Source organism: Callionymus lyra, chromosome 11 (assembly GCF_982586985.1).
Source record: "Callionymus lyra chromosome 11, fCalLyr1.hap1.1, whole genome shotgun sequence".
NCBI lineage: Eukaryota > Metazoa > Chordata > Actinopteri > Syngnathiformes > Callionymidae > Callionymus > Callionymus lyra.
Window position 1 is genome coordinate 6,651,086 of NC_141828.1, and position 12,721 is coordinate 6,663,806.

Here is a 12,721-nt window from a genome sequence, read left to right on the forward strand (position 1 = left end):
AGTCTACAGTGAGTCAAAGATGTCAGGTGTGTATAAGAGTCTGGAGTGAGTCAAAGATGTCAGGTGTGTATAAGAGTCTACAGTGAGTCAAAGATGTCAGGTGTGTATAAGAGTCTACAGTGAGTCAAAGATGTCAGGTGTGTATAAGAGTCTACAGTGAGTCAAAGATGTCAGGTGTGTATAAGAGTCTAGAGTGAGTCAAAGATGTCAGGTGTGTATAAGAGTCTACAGTGAGTCAAAGATGTCAGGTGTGTATAAGAGTCTACAGTGAGTCAAAGATGTCAGGTGTGTATAAGAGTCTACAGTGAGTCAAAGATGTCAGGTGTGTATAAGAGTCTGGAGTGAGTCAAAGATGTCAGGTGTGTATAAGAGTCTACAGTGAGTCAAAGATGTCAGGTGTGTATAAGAGTCTACAGTGAGTCAAAGATGTCAGGTGTGTATAAGAGTCTACAGTGAGTCAAAGATGTCAGGTGTGTATAAGAGTCTGGAGTGAGTCAAAGATGTCAGGTGTGTATAAGAGTCTACAGTGAGTCAAAGATGTCAGGTGTGTATAAGAGTCTGGAGTGAGTCAAAGATGTCAGGTGTGTATAAGAGTCTACAGTGAGTCAAAGATGTCAGGTGTGTATAAGAGTCTACAGTGAGTCAAAGATGTCAGGTGTGTATAAGAGTCTACAGTGAGTCAAAGATGTCAGGTGTGTATAAGAGTCTGGAGTGAGTCAAAGATGTCAGGTGTGTATAAGAGTCTACAGTGAGTCAAAGATGTCAGGTGTGTATAAGAGTCTACAGTGAGTCAAAGATGTCAGGTGTGTATAAGAGTCTACAGTGAGTCAAAGATGTCAGGTGTGTATAAGAGTCTGGAGTGAGTCAAAGATGTCAGGTGTGTATAAGAGTCTACAGTGAGTCAAAGATGTCAGGTGTGTATAAGAGTCTGGAGTGAGTCAAAGATGTCAGGTGTGTATAAGAGTCTACAATGAGTCAAAGATGTCAGGTGTGTATAAGAGTCTACAGTGAGTCAAAGATGTCAGGTGTGTATAAGAGTCTATAGTGAGTCAAAGATGTCAGGTGTGTATAAGAGTCTGGAGTGAGTCAAAGATGTCAGGTGTGTATAAGAGTCTGGAGTGAGTCAAAGATGTCAGGTGTGTATAAGAGTCTACAGTGAGTCAAAGATGTCAGGTGTGTATAAGAGTCTACAGTGAGTCAAAGATGTCAGGTGTGTATAAGAGTCTGGAGTGAGTCAAAGATGTCAGGTGTGTATAAGAGTCTAGAGTGAGTCAAAGATGTCAGGTGTGTATAAGAGTCTAGAGTGAGTCAAAGATGTCAGGTGTGTATAAGAGTCTAGAGTGAGTCAAAGATGTCAGGTGTGTATAAGAGTCTGGAGTGAGTCAAAGATGTCAGGTGTGTATAAGAGTCTAGAGTGAGTCAACGATGTCAGGTGTGTATAAGAGTCTGGAGTGAGTCAAAGATGTCAGGTGTGTATAAGAGTCTGGAGTGAGTCAAAGATGTCAGGTGTGTATAAGAGTCTGGAGTGAGTCAAAGATGTCAGGTGTGTATAAGAGTCTAGAGTGAGTCAAAGATGTCAGGTGTGTATAAGAGTCAAGAGTGAGTCAAAGATGTCAGGTGTGTATAAGAGTCTAGAGTGAGTCAAAGATGTCAGGTGTATAAAAGAGTCAACAGTGAGTCAAAGATGTCAGGTGTGTATAAAGTATACAGTGAGTCAAAGATGTCAGGTGTGTATAAGAGTCTGGAGTGAGTCAAAGATGTCAGGTGTGTATAACAGTCTAGAGTGAGTCAAAGATGTCAGGTGTGTATAAGAGTCTGGAGTGAGTCAAAGATGTCAGGTGTGTATAAGAGTCTGGAGTGAGTCAAAGATGTCAGGTGTGTATAAGAGTCTACAGTGAGTCAAAGATGTCAGGTGTGTATAAGAGTCTGGAGTGAGTCAAAGATGTCAGGTGTGTATAAGAGTCTACAGTGAGTCAAAGATGTCAGGTGTGTATAAGAGTCTACAGTGAGTCAAAGATGTCAGGTGTATATAAGAGTCTACAGTGAGTCAAAGATGTCAGGTGTGTATAAGAGTCTGGAGTGAGTCAAAGATGTCAGGTGTATATAAGAGTCTACAGTGAGTCAAAGATGTCAGGTGTGTATAAGAGTCTACAGTGAGTCAAAGATGTCAGGTGTATATAAGAGTCTACAGTGAGTCAAAGATGTCAGGTGTGTATAAGAGTCTACAGTGAGTCAAAGATGTCAGGTGTATATAAGAGTCTACAGTGAGTCAAAGATGTCAGGTGTATATAAGAGTCTACAGTGAGTCAAAGATGTCAGGTGTGTATAAGAGTCTACAGTGAGTCAAAGATGTCAGGTGTGTATAAGAGTCTACAGTGAGTCAAAGATGTCAGGTGTGTATAAGAGTCTAGAGTGAGTCAAAGATGTCAGGTGTGTATAAGAGTCTACAGTGAGTCAAAGATGTCAGGTGTGTATAAGAGTCTACAGTGAGTCAAAGATGTCAGGTGTGTATAAGAGTCTGGAGTGAGTCAAAGATGTCAGGTGTGTATAAGAGTCTGGAGTGAGTCAAAGATGTCAGGTGTGTATAAGAGTCTGGAGTGAGTCAAAGATGTCAGGTGTGTATAAGAGTCTACAGTGAGTCAAAGATGTCAGGTGTGTATAAGAGTCTACAGTGAGTCAAAGATGTCAGGTGTGTATAAGAGTCTGGAGTGAGTCAAAGATGTCAGGTGTGTATAAGAGTCTACAGTGAGTCAAAGATGTCAGGTGTGTATAAGAGTCTACAGTGAGTCAAAGATGTCAGGTGTGTATAAGAGTCTGGAGTGAGTCAAAGATGTCAGGTGTGTATAAGAGTCTACAGTGAGTCAAAGATGTCAGGTGTGTATAAGAGTCTACAGTGAGTCAAAGATGTCAGGTGTGTATAAGAGTCTACAGTGAGTCAAAGATGTCAGGTGTGTATAAGAGTCTAGAGTGAGTCAAAGATGTCAGGTGTGTATAAGAGTCTAGAGTGAGTCAAAGATGTCAGGTGTGTATAAGAGTCTACAGTGAGTCAAAGATGTCAGGTGTGTATAAGAGTCTACAGTGAGTCAAAGATGTCAGGTGTGTATAAGAGTCTACAGTGAGTCAAAGATGTCAGGTGTGTATAAGAGTCTGGAGTGAGTCAAAGATGTCAGGTGTGTATAAGAGTCTGGAATGAGTCAAAGATGTCAGGTGTGTATAAGAGTCTGGAGTGAGTCAAAGATGTCAGGTGTGTATAAGAGTCTGGAGTGAGTCAAAGATGTCAGGTGTGTATAAGAGTCTGGAGTGAGTCAAAGATGTCAGGTGTGTATAAGAGTCTACAGTGAGTCAAAGATGTCAGGTGTGTATAAGAGTCAAGAGTGAGTCAAAGATGTCAGGTGTGTATAAGAGTCTGGAGTGAGTCAAAGATGTCAGGTGTGTATAAGAGTCTGGAGTGAGTCAAAGATGTCAGGTGTGTATAAGAGTCTGGAGTGAGTCAAAGATGTCAGGTGTGTATAAGAGTCTAGAGTGAGTCAAAGATGTCAGGTGTGTATAAGAGTCAAGAGTGAGTCAAAGATGTCAGGTGTGTATAAGAGTCTAGAGTGAGTCAAAGATGTCAGGTGTATATAAGAGTCAACAGTGAGTCAAAGATGTCAGGTGTGTATAAAGTCTACAGTGAGTCAAAGATGTCAGGTGTGTATAAGAGTCTGGAGTGAGTCAAAGATGTCAGGTGTGTATAACAGTCTAGAGTGAGTCAAAGATGTCAGGTGTGTATAAGAGTCTGGAGTGAGTCAAAGATGTCAGGTGTGTATAAGAGTCTGGAGTGAGTCAAAGATGTCAGGTGTGTATAAGAGTCTGGAGTGAGTCAAAGATGTCAGGTGTGTATAAGAGTCTGGAGTGAGTCAAAGATGTCAGGTGTGTATAAGAGTCTACAGTGAGTCAAAGATGTCAGGTGTGTATAAGAGTCTGGAGTGAGTCAAAGATGTCAGGTGTGTATAAGAGTCTGGAATGAGTCAAAGATGTCAGGTGTGAATAAGAGTCTGGAGTGAGTCAATGATGTCAGGTGTGTATAAGAGTCTACAGTGAGTCAAAGATGTCAGGTGTGTATAAGAGTCTGGAGTGAGTCAAAGATGTCAGGTGTGTATAAGAGTCTACAGTGAGTCAAAGATGTCAGGTGTGTATAAGAGTCTACAGTGAGTCAAAGATGTCAGGTGTGTATAAGAGTCTGGAGTGAGTCAAAGATGTCAGGTGTGTATAAGAGTCTACAGTGAGTCAAAGATGTCAGGTGTGTATAAGAGTCTGGAATGAGTCAAAGATGTCAGGTGTGTATAAGAGTCTACAGTGAGTCAAAGATGTCAGGTGTGTATAAGAGTCTACAGTGAGTCAAAGATGTCAGGTGTGTATAAGAGTCTAGAGTGAGTCAAAGATGTCAGGTGTGTATAAGAGTCTGGAGTGAGTCAAAGATGTCAGGTGTGTATAAGAGTCTGGAGTGAGTCAAAGATGTCAGGTGTGTATAAGAGTCTACAGTGAGTCAAAGATGTCAGGTGTGTATAAGAGTCTGGAGTGAGTCAAAGATGTCAGGTGTGTATAAGAGTCTACAGTGAGTCAAAGATGTCAGGTGTGTATAAGAGTCTACAGTGAGTCAAAGATGTCAGGTGTGTATAAGAGTCTGGAATGAGTCAAAGATGTCAGGTGTGTATAAGAGTCTACAGTGAGTCAAAGATGTCAGGTGTGTATAAGAGTCTGGAATGAGTCAAAGATGTCAGGTGTGTATAAGAGTCTACAGTGAGTCAAAGATGTCAGGTGTGTATAAGAGTCTGGAGTGAGTCAAAGATGTCAGGTGTGTATAAGAGTCTACAGTGAGTCAAAGATGTCAGGTGTGTATAAGAGTCTGGAGTCAGTCAAAGATGTCAGGTGTGTATAAGAGTCTGGAGTGAGTCAAAGATGTCAGGTGTGTATAAGAGTCTACAGTGAGTCAAAGATGTCAGGTGTGTATAAGAGTCTACAGTGAGTCAAAGATGTCAGGTGTGTATAAGAGTCTGGAATGAGTCAAAGATGTCAGGTGTGTATAAGAGTCTGGAATGAGTCAAAGATGTCAGGTGTGTATAAGAGTCTGGAATGAGTCAAAGATGTCAGGTGTGTATAAGAGTCTGGAGTGAGTCAAAGATGTCAGGTGTGTATAAGAGTCTGGAGTGAGTCAAAGATGTCAGGTGTGTATAAGAGTCTGGAGTGAGTCAAAGATGTCAGGTGTGTATAATAGTCTACAGTGAGTCAAAGATGTCAGGTGTGTATAAGAGTCTGGAGTGAGTCAAAGATGTCAGGTGTGTATAAGAGTCTGGAGTGAGTCAAAGATGTCAGGTGTGTATAAGAGTCTGGAGTGAGTCAAAGATGTCAGGTGTGTATAAGAGTCTGGAGTGAGTCAAAGATGTCAGGTGTGTATAAGAGTCTACAGTGAGTCAAAGATGTCAGGTGTGTATAAGAGTCTGGAGTGAGTCAAAGATGTCAGGTGTGTATAAGAGTCTGGAATGAGTCAAAGATGTCAGGTGTGTATAAGAGTCTGGAGTGAGTCAAATATGTCAGGTGTGTATAAGAGTCTGGAGTGAGTCAAAGATGTCAGGTGTGTATAAGAGTCTGGAGTGAGTCAAAGATGTCAGGTGTGTATAAGAGTCTACAGTGAGTCAAAGATGTCAGGTGTGTATAAGAGTCTGGAGTGAGTCAAAGATGTCAGGTGTGTATAAGAGTCTGGAATGAGTCAAAGATGTCAGGTGTGTATAAGAGTCTGGAGTGAGTCAAAGATGTCAGGTGTGTATAAGAGTCTGGAATGAGTCAAAGATGTCAGGTGTGTATAAGAGTCAAGAGTGAGTCAAAGATGTCAGGTGTGTATAAGAGTCTGGAGTGAGTCAAAGATGTCAGGTGTGTATAAGAGTCTGGAGTGAGTCAAAGATGTCAGGTGTGTATGAGAGTCTGGAGTGAGTCAGAGACTGTGACTCACGCTTGGACAGAAGAGACGCCTGCAGTGTGTCCAGATGAGGTCTCAGCTCGTCCTCTGCCAGCACTGTACTCACACAGAGAGCCTGCAGGGCTTCAGCCAGAGAGTCTAAACGACACACAACATCACACTCTGGTTGAGGAACTGCTCTCTGCCTCCAGGACTGTTGTGTAACATTTGTGTTGATCTGGTCCATCATCGCAGATCTGACTGACACCCCAGACCATGGTCTTCAGTTTAGAGGAGAGAGAAAACACTGATGGACACCTGCAGATAATCACCTCAGCTAATCTCTGTAAGTCCAATTTAAATAGCTGCAGTGGAAAGATATGCCTGTGTGTACATGTGTGTACATGTGTGTACATGTGTTTACATGTGTGTACGTGTAGATTTGTGTTTGTGTGCACTGCTCACATGTTTGTATGTGTTGGTATGTGTACATGCCGATGTGTATTTGCGTGTTGATGTACTGTATGTTTTCGTCTTTATATTTCTTATATATTAATATATTGTATTTGGGTACGTACGTCTGTGTGTGTACCTCATGTATTGTCATATATACATGTTGTGTGAACACACACATCAAAGCACATCATTGCTAATGCACAAACACTGCTAGCTGTGTCGCTACTCACCGGCTTCTGTCATGGCTGCAGGATCTCTGCTGCTGTATTGACTCAGATGTGTGTGTCTGTGTGTGTGTGTGTGTGTTTGTGTGTTTGCTTCAGTCAGATTAGCTCCCCTCTCTACAAAGGTCAGGTGAACCCCTACTCCGTCCCCCTCGCTGCTCCTGGTTGCTCCTCTCTCATCCTCACTCTTCGTCTGTTAATCTTGTTATCGTCCTCCTCCTCCTCCTCCTCCTCCTCCTGCTGCTGCGCATGCGTCCTCCTCCTCCTGCTCCCGTCATCCCTCCCGTCGTGTCGTCACGGCTCAGCTGCTGGTTGATCCTCCTATGATGACATCAGAGTCTCAGGAGGAGGTGAAGATCTCCAGGGAGAAATGATGGTGTCTTCAGTTCAAGATGACTTTGATCTGCTGTGAAAACATGTTTGTCTCCTCCTTTAATCCATGTTTACTCTCACCTCCTCCTTCAATCCTTCACCTCCTCCTTCAGTCTCTCATATCTTCATTTACTCTATCCCTCACCATCTCCTTCACCCCCTTCTTTATCCCCTCTACTCCTTCTTTGCACCTTTAATTCCTTACCTCCTCCTTTGCCCCCTCACATCCTCCATCATTACCTTACCTCCTCATTTGCCCCCTCACATCCTCTAATGTTCCCTGGCCTCCTGCTTCACTCCATGACCTCCCCCTTCGCTCCCTTACCTCCACCTTTGTTCCCTCACCTCCTCTGACGTTCCCTCACCTTCTCCTTCACTCCATCACCTCCTTCTTTGCCCCCTCACCTCCTCATTCACTCCTCTACCTCCAGCTTTGTTCCCTCACCTCCTTTAATGTTCCCTGACCTCCTCCCCCACTCCCTCATCTCCTTATTCACTCCCTTTCCTCAAACTTTGTTCCCTCACCTCCTCTTTCACTCCCTCATCTCCTCATTCACTCCCTTTCCTCAACCTTTGTTCCCTGACCTCCTACTTCACTCTCTGACCTCCTCCTTCACTCCCTCATCTCCTCATTCACTCCCTCATCTCCTCATTCACTCCCTTATCTCCTCATTCACTCCCTTATCTCCTCATTCACTCCTCTACCTCCACCTATGTTCCCTGACCTCTTCCCCCGCTCCCTCATCTCCTCATTCACTCCCTTTCCTCAACCTTTGTTCCCTGACCTCCTACTTCACTCTCTGACCTCCTCCTTCACTCCCTCATCTCCTCATTCACTCCCTTATCTCCTCATTCACTCCCTTACCTCCAACTTTGTTCCCTGACCTCCAACTTCACTCCCTCACCTCCTCCGTCACTCCCTAACCTCCTTCTTCACTCCCTTATCTCCTCTAATATTCCCTCACCTCCTTTAATGTTCCCTCACCTCCTCCTTTCCCTTTCACCTCCTTCCAGAGCAGGAGGTTGCGAGAGATGTGCTGCTCCCGCTCGTGTTACTCCTCATGAAAGTGAATTAGAGCAGCAGACGATCGAGTCAAACTCACTTATCTTCAGTCGACTTCCCGTCACATTTTTCCACTTGTGGACGCGTCATGTGACCATCAGAGCAGATCTGACGTTCTGTCGCTTTTCTTCTCAGGGACACCGGACCATGGTCGACTCTGCTGAACCAGGAGATAGAAGAAGAAATGTGAAGACTCCCTCCTGTCTCCTCGACAGCTCCAGCCCTCGTCAGACCATCTGCTCCTCTGATCAATTATGCTGCATTAAAACGGGCCGATGGACTCGCACGCCTCAGACATGTCCTGCTCAAAAATCAAATCATGTCCGCTTCACCCCCTCATCGTGGCCCACGTCTCACCTCCGGCTCACAAAGGCTCTCTGGTCAACAGAGGCGCATTGGCAAGGAGGTCACCTGACAGGTCAGAGGTCACGGTTTAGAGCGGGAGATAGCAAACACAGATGCTTCCTGGCATTCCTGCCTGAAACAAAACCCAGACCCAAGTGTTTTCTGACTTTTTGGAGGCGAGAAAAAAAGAAACTTCAGCCGCTCAACTTTCACATCTCAACTTGATCTGCTTCTCCATCACGCCTGCAGCGACCGGGGCGACGGTGTCGTGACTTGTTCTGCATTCTGAGAGCAGCTCTGAGAGACAAGATGATCCAGACCTGAGACTCGATCCATGACTCAACTCTCGTTGACATTTTAGAATCATGACACGTGTTGATAAATCACATTTGAATTTCAAGACATATGGATTAAAATAAAACACAACAAATTATAACGTGCCAAATTAATTTAGACATTATTCAAGATTTTACGACAGCTCGACGTTGTTACTTCCGTTTTACGTCACATGTCGCGACGTACGGTAAAGATGGCGGCGCCGCTCACAACACGGTGAGGAGGTTACGCGGCGCAAATAGGTGACAATCGGTCGTTTTTTCGTGGGGTTCCGACCAAACACAGTCGATAGTTCACGAGCTGCCGCGACGGTCGGTCCGCGGAGAATATGGCGTGTCGAATAGAATCGATCCAGACGAAGGTCAACAGGCTTATAAGCAAAAATAATGGGAAACCAAGGCTGAAACCCAACAAACCGCTGGTTCTGAAAGATGAAGTCAACAACCGCAAGCCTAAGAAAGCAGGTGAGACCCCCGAAGACAGTTTAACAAAAGCTCCTTTGTTTATGGAAGATTTATAGCTGTAAACAGTACCGGATGTTATTGACCTCAAGCAACGCGTGTTGTGTTTTGACAGCTCACTAGAAAAGACCCCCTAATGTGACGTAGATAGAGATGTTTGAGTTAGTTCTGTCTTTTTATTACGTTTTGTGGGTTTAGAAGAAACTTTTGATCAGTTTTAGTTTCATCCTCTGTGTTGCAGAGGCTTCCTGCCTGACGGAGATGTCGATCATGATGGCGTGCTGGAAACAACACAACTTCGACGACTCTCTGTGTTCTAAAGAGTTGAACGTCTTCAACTCGTGTGTCAACAGGGCTCAGGTACGACCCACCCGTGCGCATCAGTAAACGTGTTCGTCGTTGAAGTGTGTTAACCACTGGTGTTCTGCGTCTCCTCCACAGGAAACCCAAAAGAATGCACTGAAGAAAACAAAAGTCGCAACATTTTCTCCACAAGAAGTCAAAACTCTCTTGCACAGGTTCCCCAACCAGACGAAAGAGATCTAGTCTGTATTAGAGGTGTTGACCACGACCGGAGTGATTTCTTTTTTGTCTAATGTCAGTTGTTTTGAATAAACGTGCCCAAGTTCTGTCTTCTCTAAACTCACTTTCCTGAAATAATCTTTATCTTTAAAAAAAACCAAGAAGACATTCCTAAAAATGTATGTGTTCAGTAGAAACACCAGTGTGTTCAGTAGAAACATCAGCGTGTTCAGTAGAAACATCAGCGTGTTCAATAGAAACATCAGCGTGTTCAGTAGAAACCTCAGTGTGTTCAATAGAAACATCTGTGTTCAGTAGAAACATCAGCGTGTTCAGTAGAAACATCAGCGTGTTCAGTAGAAACATCAGCCTGTTCAGTAGAAACATCAGTGTGTTCAGTAGAAACAAGTGTGTTCAGTAGAAACATCAGTGTGTTCAGTAGAAACATCAGCGTGTTCAGTAGAAACAAGTGTGTTCAGTAGAAACATCAGCGTGTTCAGTAGAAACATCAGTGTGTTCAGTAGAAACAAGTGTGTTCAGTAGAAACATCAGTGTGTTCAGTAGAATCGTCGGCGTGTTCAGTAGAAACATCATTGTGTTCAGTAGAAACATCAGTGTGTTCAGTAGAATCGTCGGCGTGTTCAGTAGAAACATCAGTGTGTTCAGTAGAAACATCATTGTGTTCAGTAGAAACATCAGTGCGTTCAGTAGAAACGTCAGCGTGTTCAGTAGAAACATCAGTGTGTTCAGTAGAAACATCAGTGTGTTCAGTAGAAACATCAGCGTGTTCAGTAGAAACATCAGTGTGTTCAGTAGAAACATCATGTTCAGTAGAATCGTCGGCGTGTTCAGTAGAAACATCAGTGTGTTCAGTAGAAACATCAGTGTGTTCAGTAGAAACATCATGTTCAGTAGAAATATCAGTGTGTTCAGTAGAAACATCAGTTTGTTCAGTAGAAACAAGTGTGTTCAGTAGAAACGTCAGTGTGTTCAGTAGAAACAAGTGTGTTCAGTAGAAACAAGTGTGTTCAGTAGAAACATCAGTGTGTTCAGTAGAAACAAGTGTGTTCAGTAGAAACGTCAGTGTGTTCAGTAGAAACAAGTGTGTTCAGTAGAAACATCAGTGTGTTCAGTAGAAACAAGTGTGTTCAGTAGAAACGTCAGTGTGTTCAGTAGAAACAAGTGTGTTCAGTAGAAACAAGTGTGTTCAGTAGAAACAAGTGTGTTCAGTAGAAACATCAGTTTGTTCAGTAGAAACAAGTGTGTTCAGTAGAAACGTCAGTGTGTTCAGTAGAAACAAGTGTGTTCAGTAGAAACGTCAGTGTGTTCAGTAGAAACATCAGTGTGTTCAGTAGAAACAAGTGTGTTCAGTAGAAACAAGTGTGTTCAGTAGAAACAAGTGTGTTCAGTAGAAACGTCAGTGTGTTCAGTAGAAACAAGTGTGTTCAGTAGAAACATCAGTGTGTTCAGTAGAAACGTCAGTGTGTTCAGTAGAAACGTCAGTGTGTTCAGTAGAAACAAGTGTGTTCAGTAGAAACATCAGTGTGTTCAGTAGAAACATCAGTGTGTTCAGTAGAAACATCAGTGTGTTCAGTAGAAACATCATGTTCAGTAGAAATATCAGTGTGTTCAGTAGAAAAATCAGTTTGTTCAGTAGAAACAAGTGTGTTCAGTAGAAACGTCAGTGTGTTCAGTAGAAACAAGTGTGTTCAGTAGAAACATCAGTGTGTTCAGTAGAAACAAGTGTGTTCAGTAGAAACGTCAGTGTGTTCAGTAGAAACAAGTGTGTTCAGTAGAAACAAGTGTGTTCAGTAGAAACAAGTGTGTTCAGTAGAAACATCAGTTTGTTCAGTAGAAACAAGTGTGTTCAGTAGAAACGTCAGTGTGTTCAGTAGAAACAAGTGTGTTCAGTAGAAACATCAGTGTGTTCAGTAGAAACATCAGTGTGTTCAGTAGAAACAAGTGTGTTCAGTAGAAACAAGTGTGTTCAGTAGAAACAAGTGTGTTCAGTAGAAACAAGTGTGTTCAGTAGAAACATCAGTGTGTTCAGTAGAAACGTCAGTGTGTTCAGTAGAAACGTCGGTGTGTTCAGTAGAAACAAGTGTGTTCAGTAGAAACATCAGTGTGTTCAGTAGAAACATCAGTGTGTTCAGTAGAAACAAGTGTGTTCAGTAGAAACATCAGTGTTCAGTAGAAACAAGTGTGTTCAGTAGAAACATCAGTGTTCAGTAGAAACAAGTGTGTTCAGTAGAAACATCAGTGTTCAGTAGAAACAAGTGTGTTCAGTAGAAACATCAGTGTTCAGTAGAAACAAGTGTGTTCAGTAGAAACATCAGTGTTCAGTAGAAACAAGTGTGTTCAGTAGAAACATCAGTGTGTTCAGTAGAAACAAGTGTGTTCAGTAGAAACATCAGTGTTCAGTAGAAACATCAATCCTCTCCCTTCTGCCGTCATGTTCAGTCGGAGCAGCACAAAGGTTCTGATCTCATTCATCCTGATGATGATTCTGTTTACTTCTCCTGCTTATCACTTCCTGTCCAACCAGTGAAGACTGTTGGCCCTGAAGGCTCTTGTACAGCTGGAGAGAACGAGAGCATGGACGTCAGTGACCTCTGACCTCATAAAACCACTGCCCTTCAGTGCTTCTGATCCAGACACATGGATCATCTAGTCTGCTGCTGACGTCAACACTTGCATCTACAACTGCTAGTGCTAACATGCTAACACCAGAGAGCAGCACTTCGGCTACATGAGCAGCTGCACTCCAAGGACGCCGGTGAACTCCAGCTGTCGGGCGTGCACACCCTCGCGCTCCCTGCAGGCTGTGCTGCGTCGGTGCAGCTGGAGGTGTTTGTTGACACAACAAAAATGTCCCCTCGGGTCCACAAGCATTAGAACTTCAGAGCCAAACTGTTGGGACTTTGATCTTAAAAACGTTCGTCTTTCTGGACTTTTGTTCCGCGTTTATCTCGGCAGAGCCGCGCCCTGATTAACACCGACATCCTCACAG

The 12,721-nt window shown here is 43.4% G+C and overlaps 2 protein-coding genes across 2 annotated transcripts in view; one reads left to right on the forward strand and one right to left on the reverse strand.

Moving 5' to 3' along the window:
* Positions 1–6,882, reverse strand: part of LOC148069103 (rap1 GTPase-GDP dissociation stimulator 1-B) — a 30,829-nt gene extending 23,947 nt beyond the window's left edge. The window contains exons 1-2 of the mRNA XM_087802550.1: positions 6,619–6,882; positions 5,987–6,091 (exon numbers count right to left, since the gene is read on the reverse strand). Coding sequence (XP_087658676.1) covers positions 5,987–6,091; positions 6,619–6,631 — 118 coding nt within the window. The 5' untranslated portion in view covers positions 6,632–6,882. The remainder of the gene's footprint in view (positions 1–5,986; positions 6,092–6,618) is intronic.
* A 2,039-nt stretch (positions 6,883–8,921) lies between these two features.
* On the forward strand, positions 8,922–9,818 carry chchd1 (coiled-coil-helix-coiled-coil-helix domain containing 1). The gene is made up of 3 exons (XM_087802828.1): positions 8,922–9,192; positions 9,431–9,549; positions 9,631–9,818. Exons 1-3 carry the CDS (start codon positions 9,057–9,059, stop codon positions 9,733–9,735), a joined length of 360 nt encoding a protein of 119 aa, XP_087658954.1. The 5' UTR covers positions 8,922–9,056; the 3' UTR covers positions 9,736–9,818.
* Positions 9,819–12,721: the final 2,903 nt, after the last annotated feature.

Bases quoted from the DNA above. Each gene is read 5' to 3' on its own strand.
- chchd1 (XM_087802828.1), top strand. From the start codon at position 9,057: ATGGCGTGTCGAATAGAATCGATCCAGACGAAGGTCAACAGGCTTATA. The intron at 9,193-9,430 runs GTGAGACCCCCG...TCTGTGTTGCAG, and splicing joins CCGCAAGCCTAAGAAAGCAG to AGGCTTCCTGCCTGACGGAG. The intron at 9,550-9,630 runs GTACGACCCACC...TCTCCTCCACAG, and splicing joins CGTGTGTCAACAGGGCTCAG to GAAACCCAAAAGAATGCACT.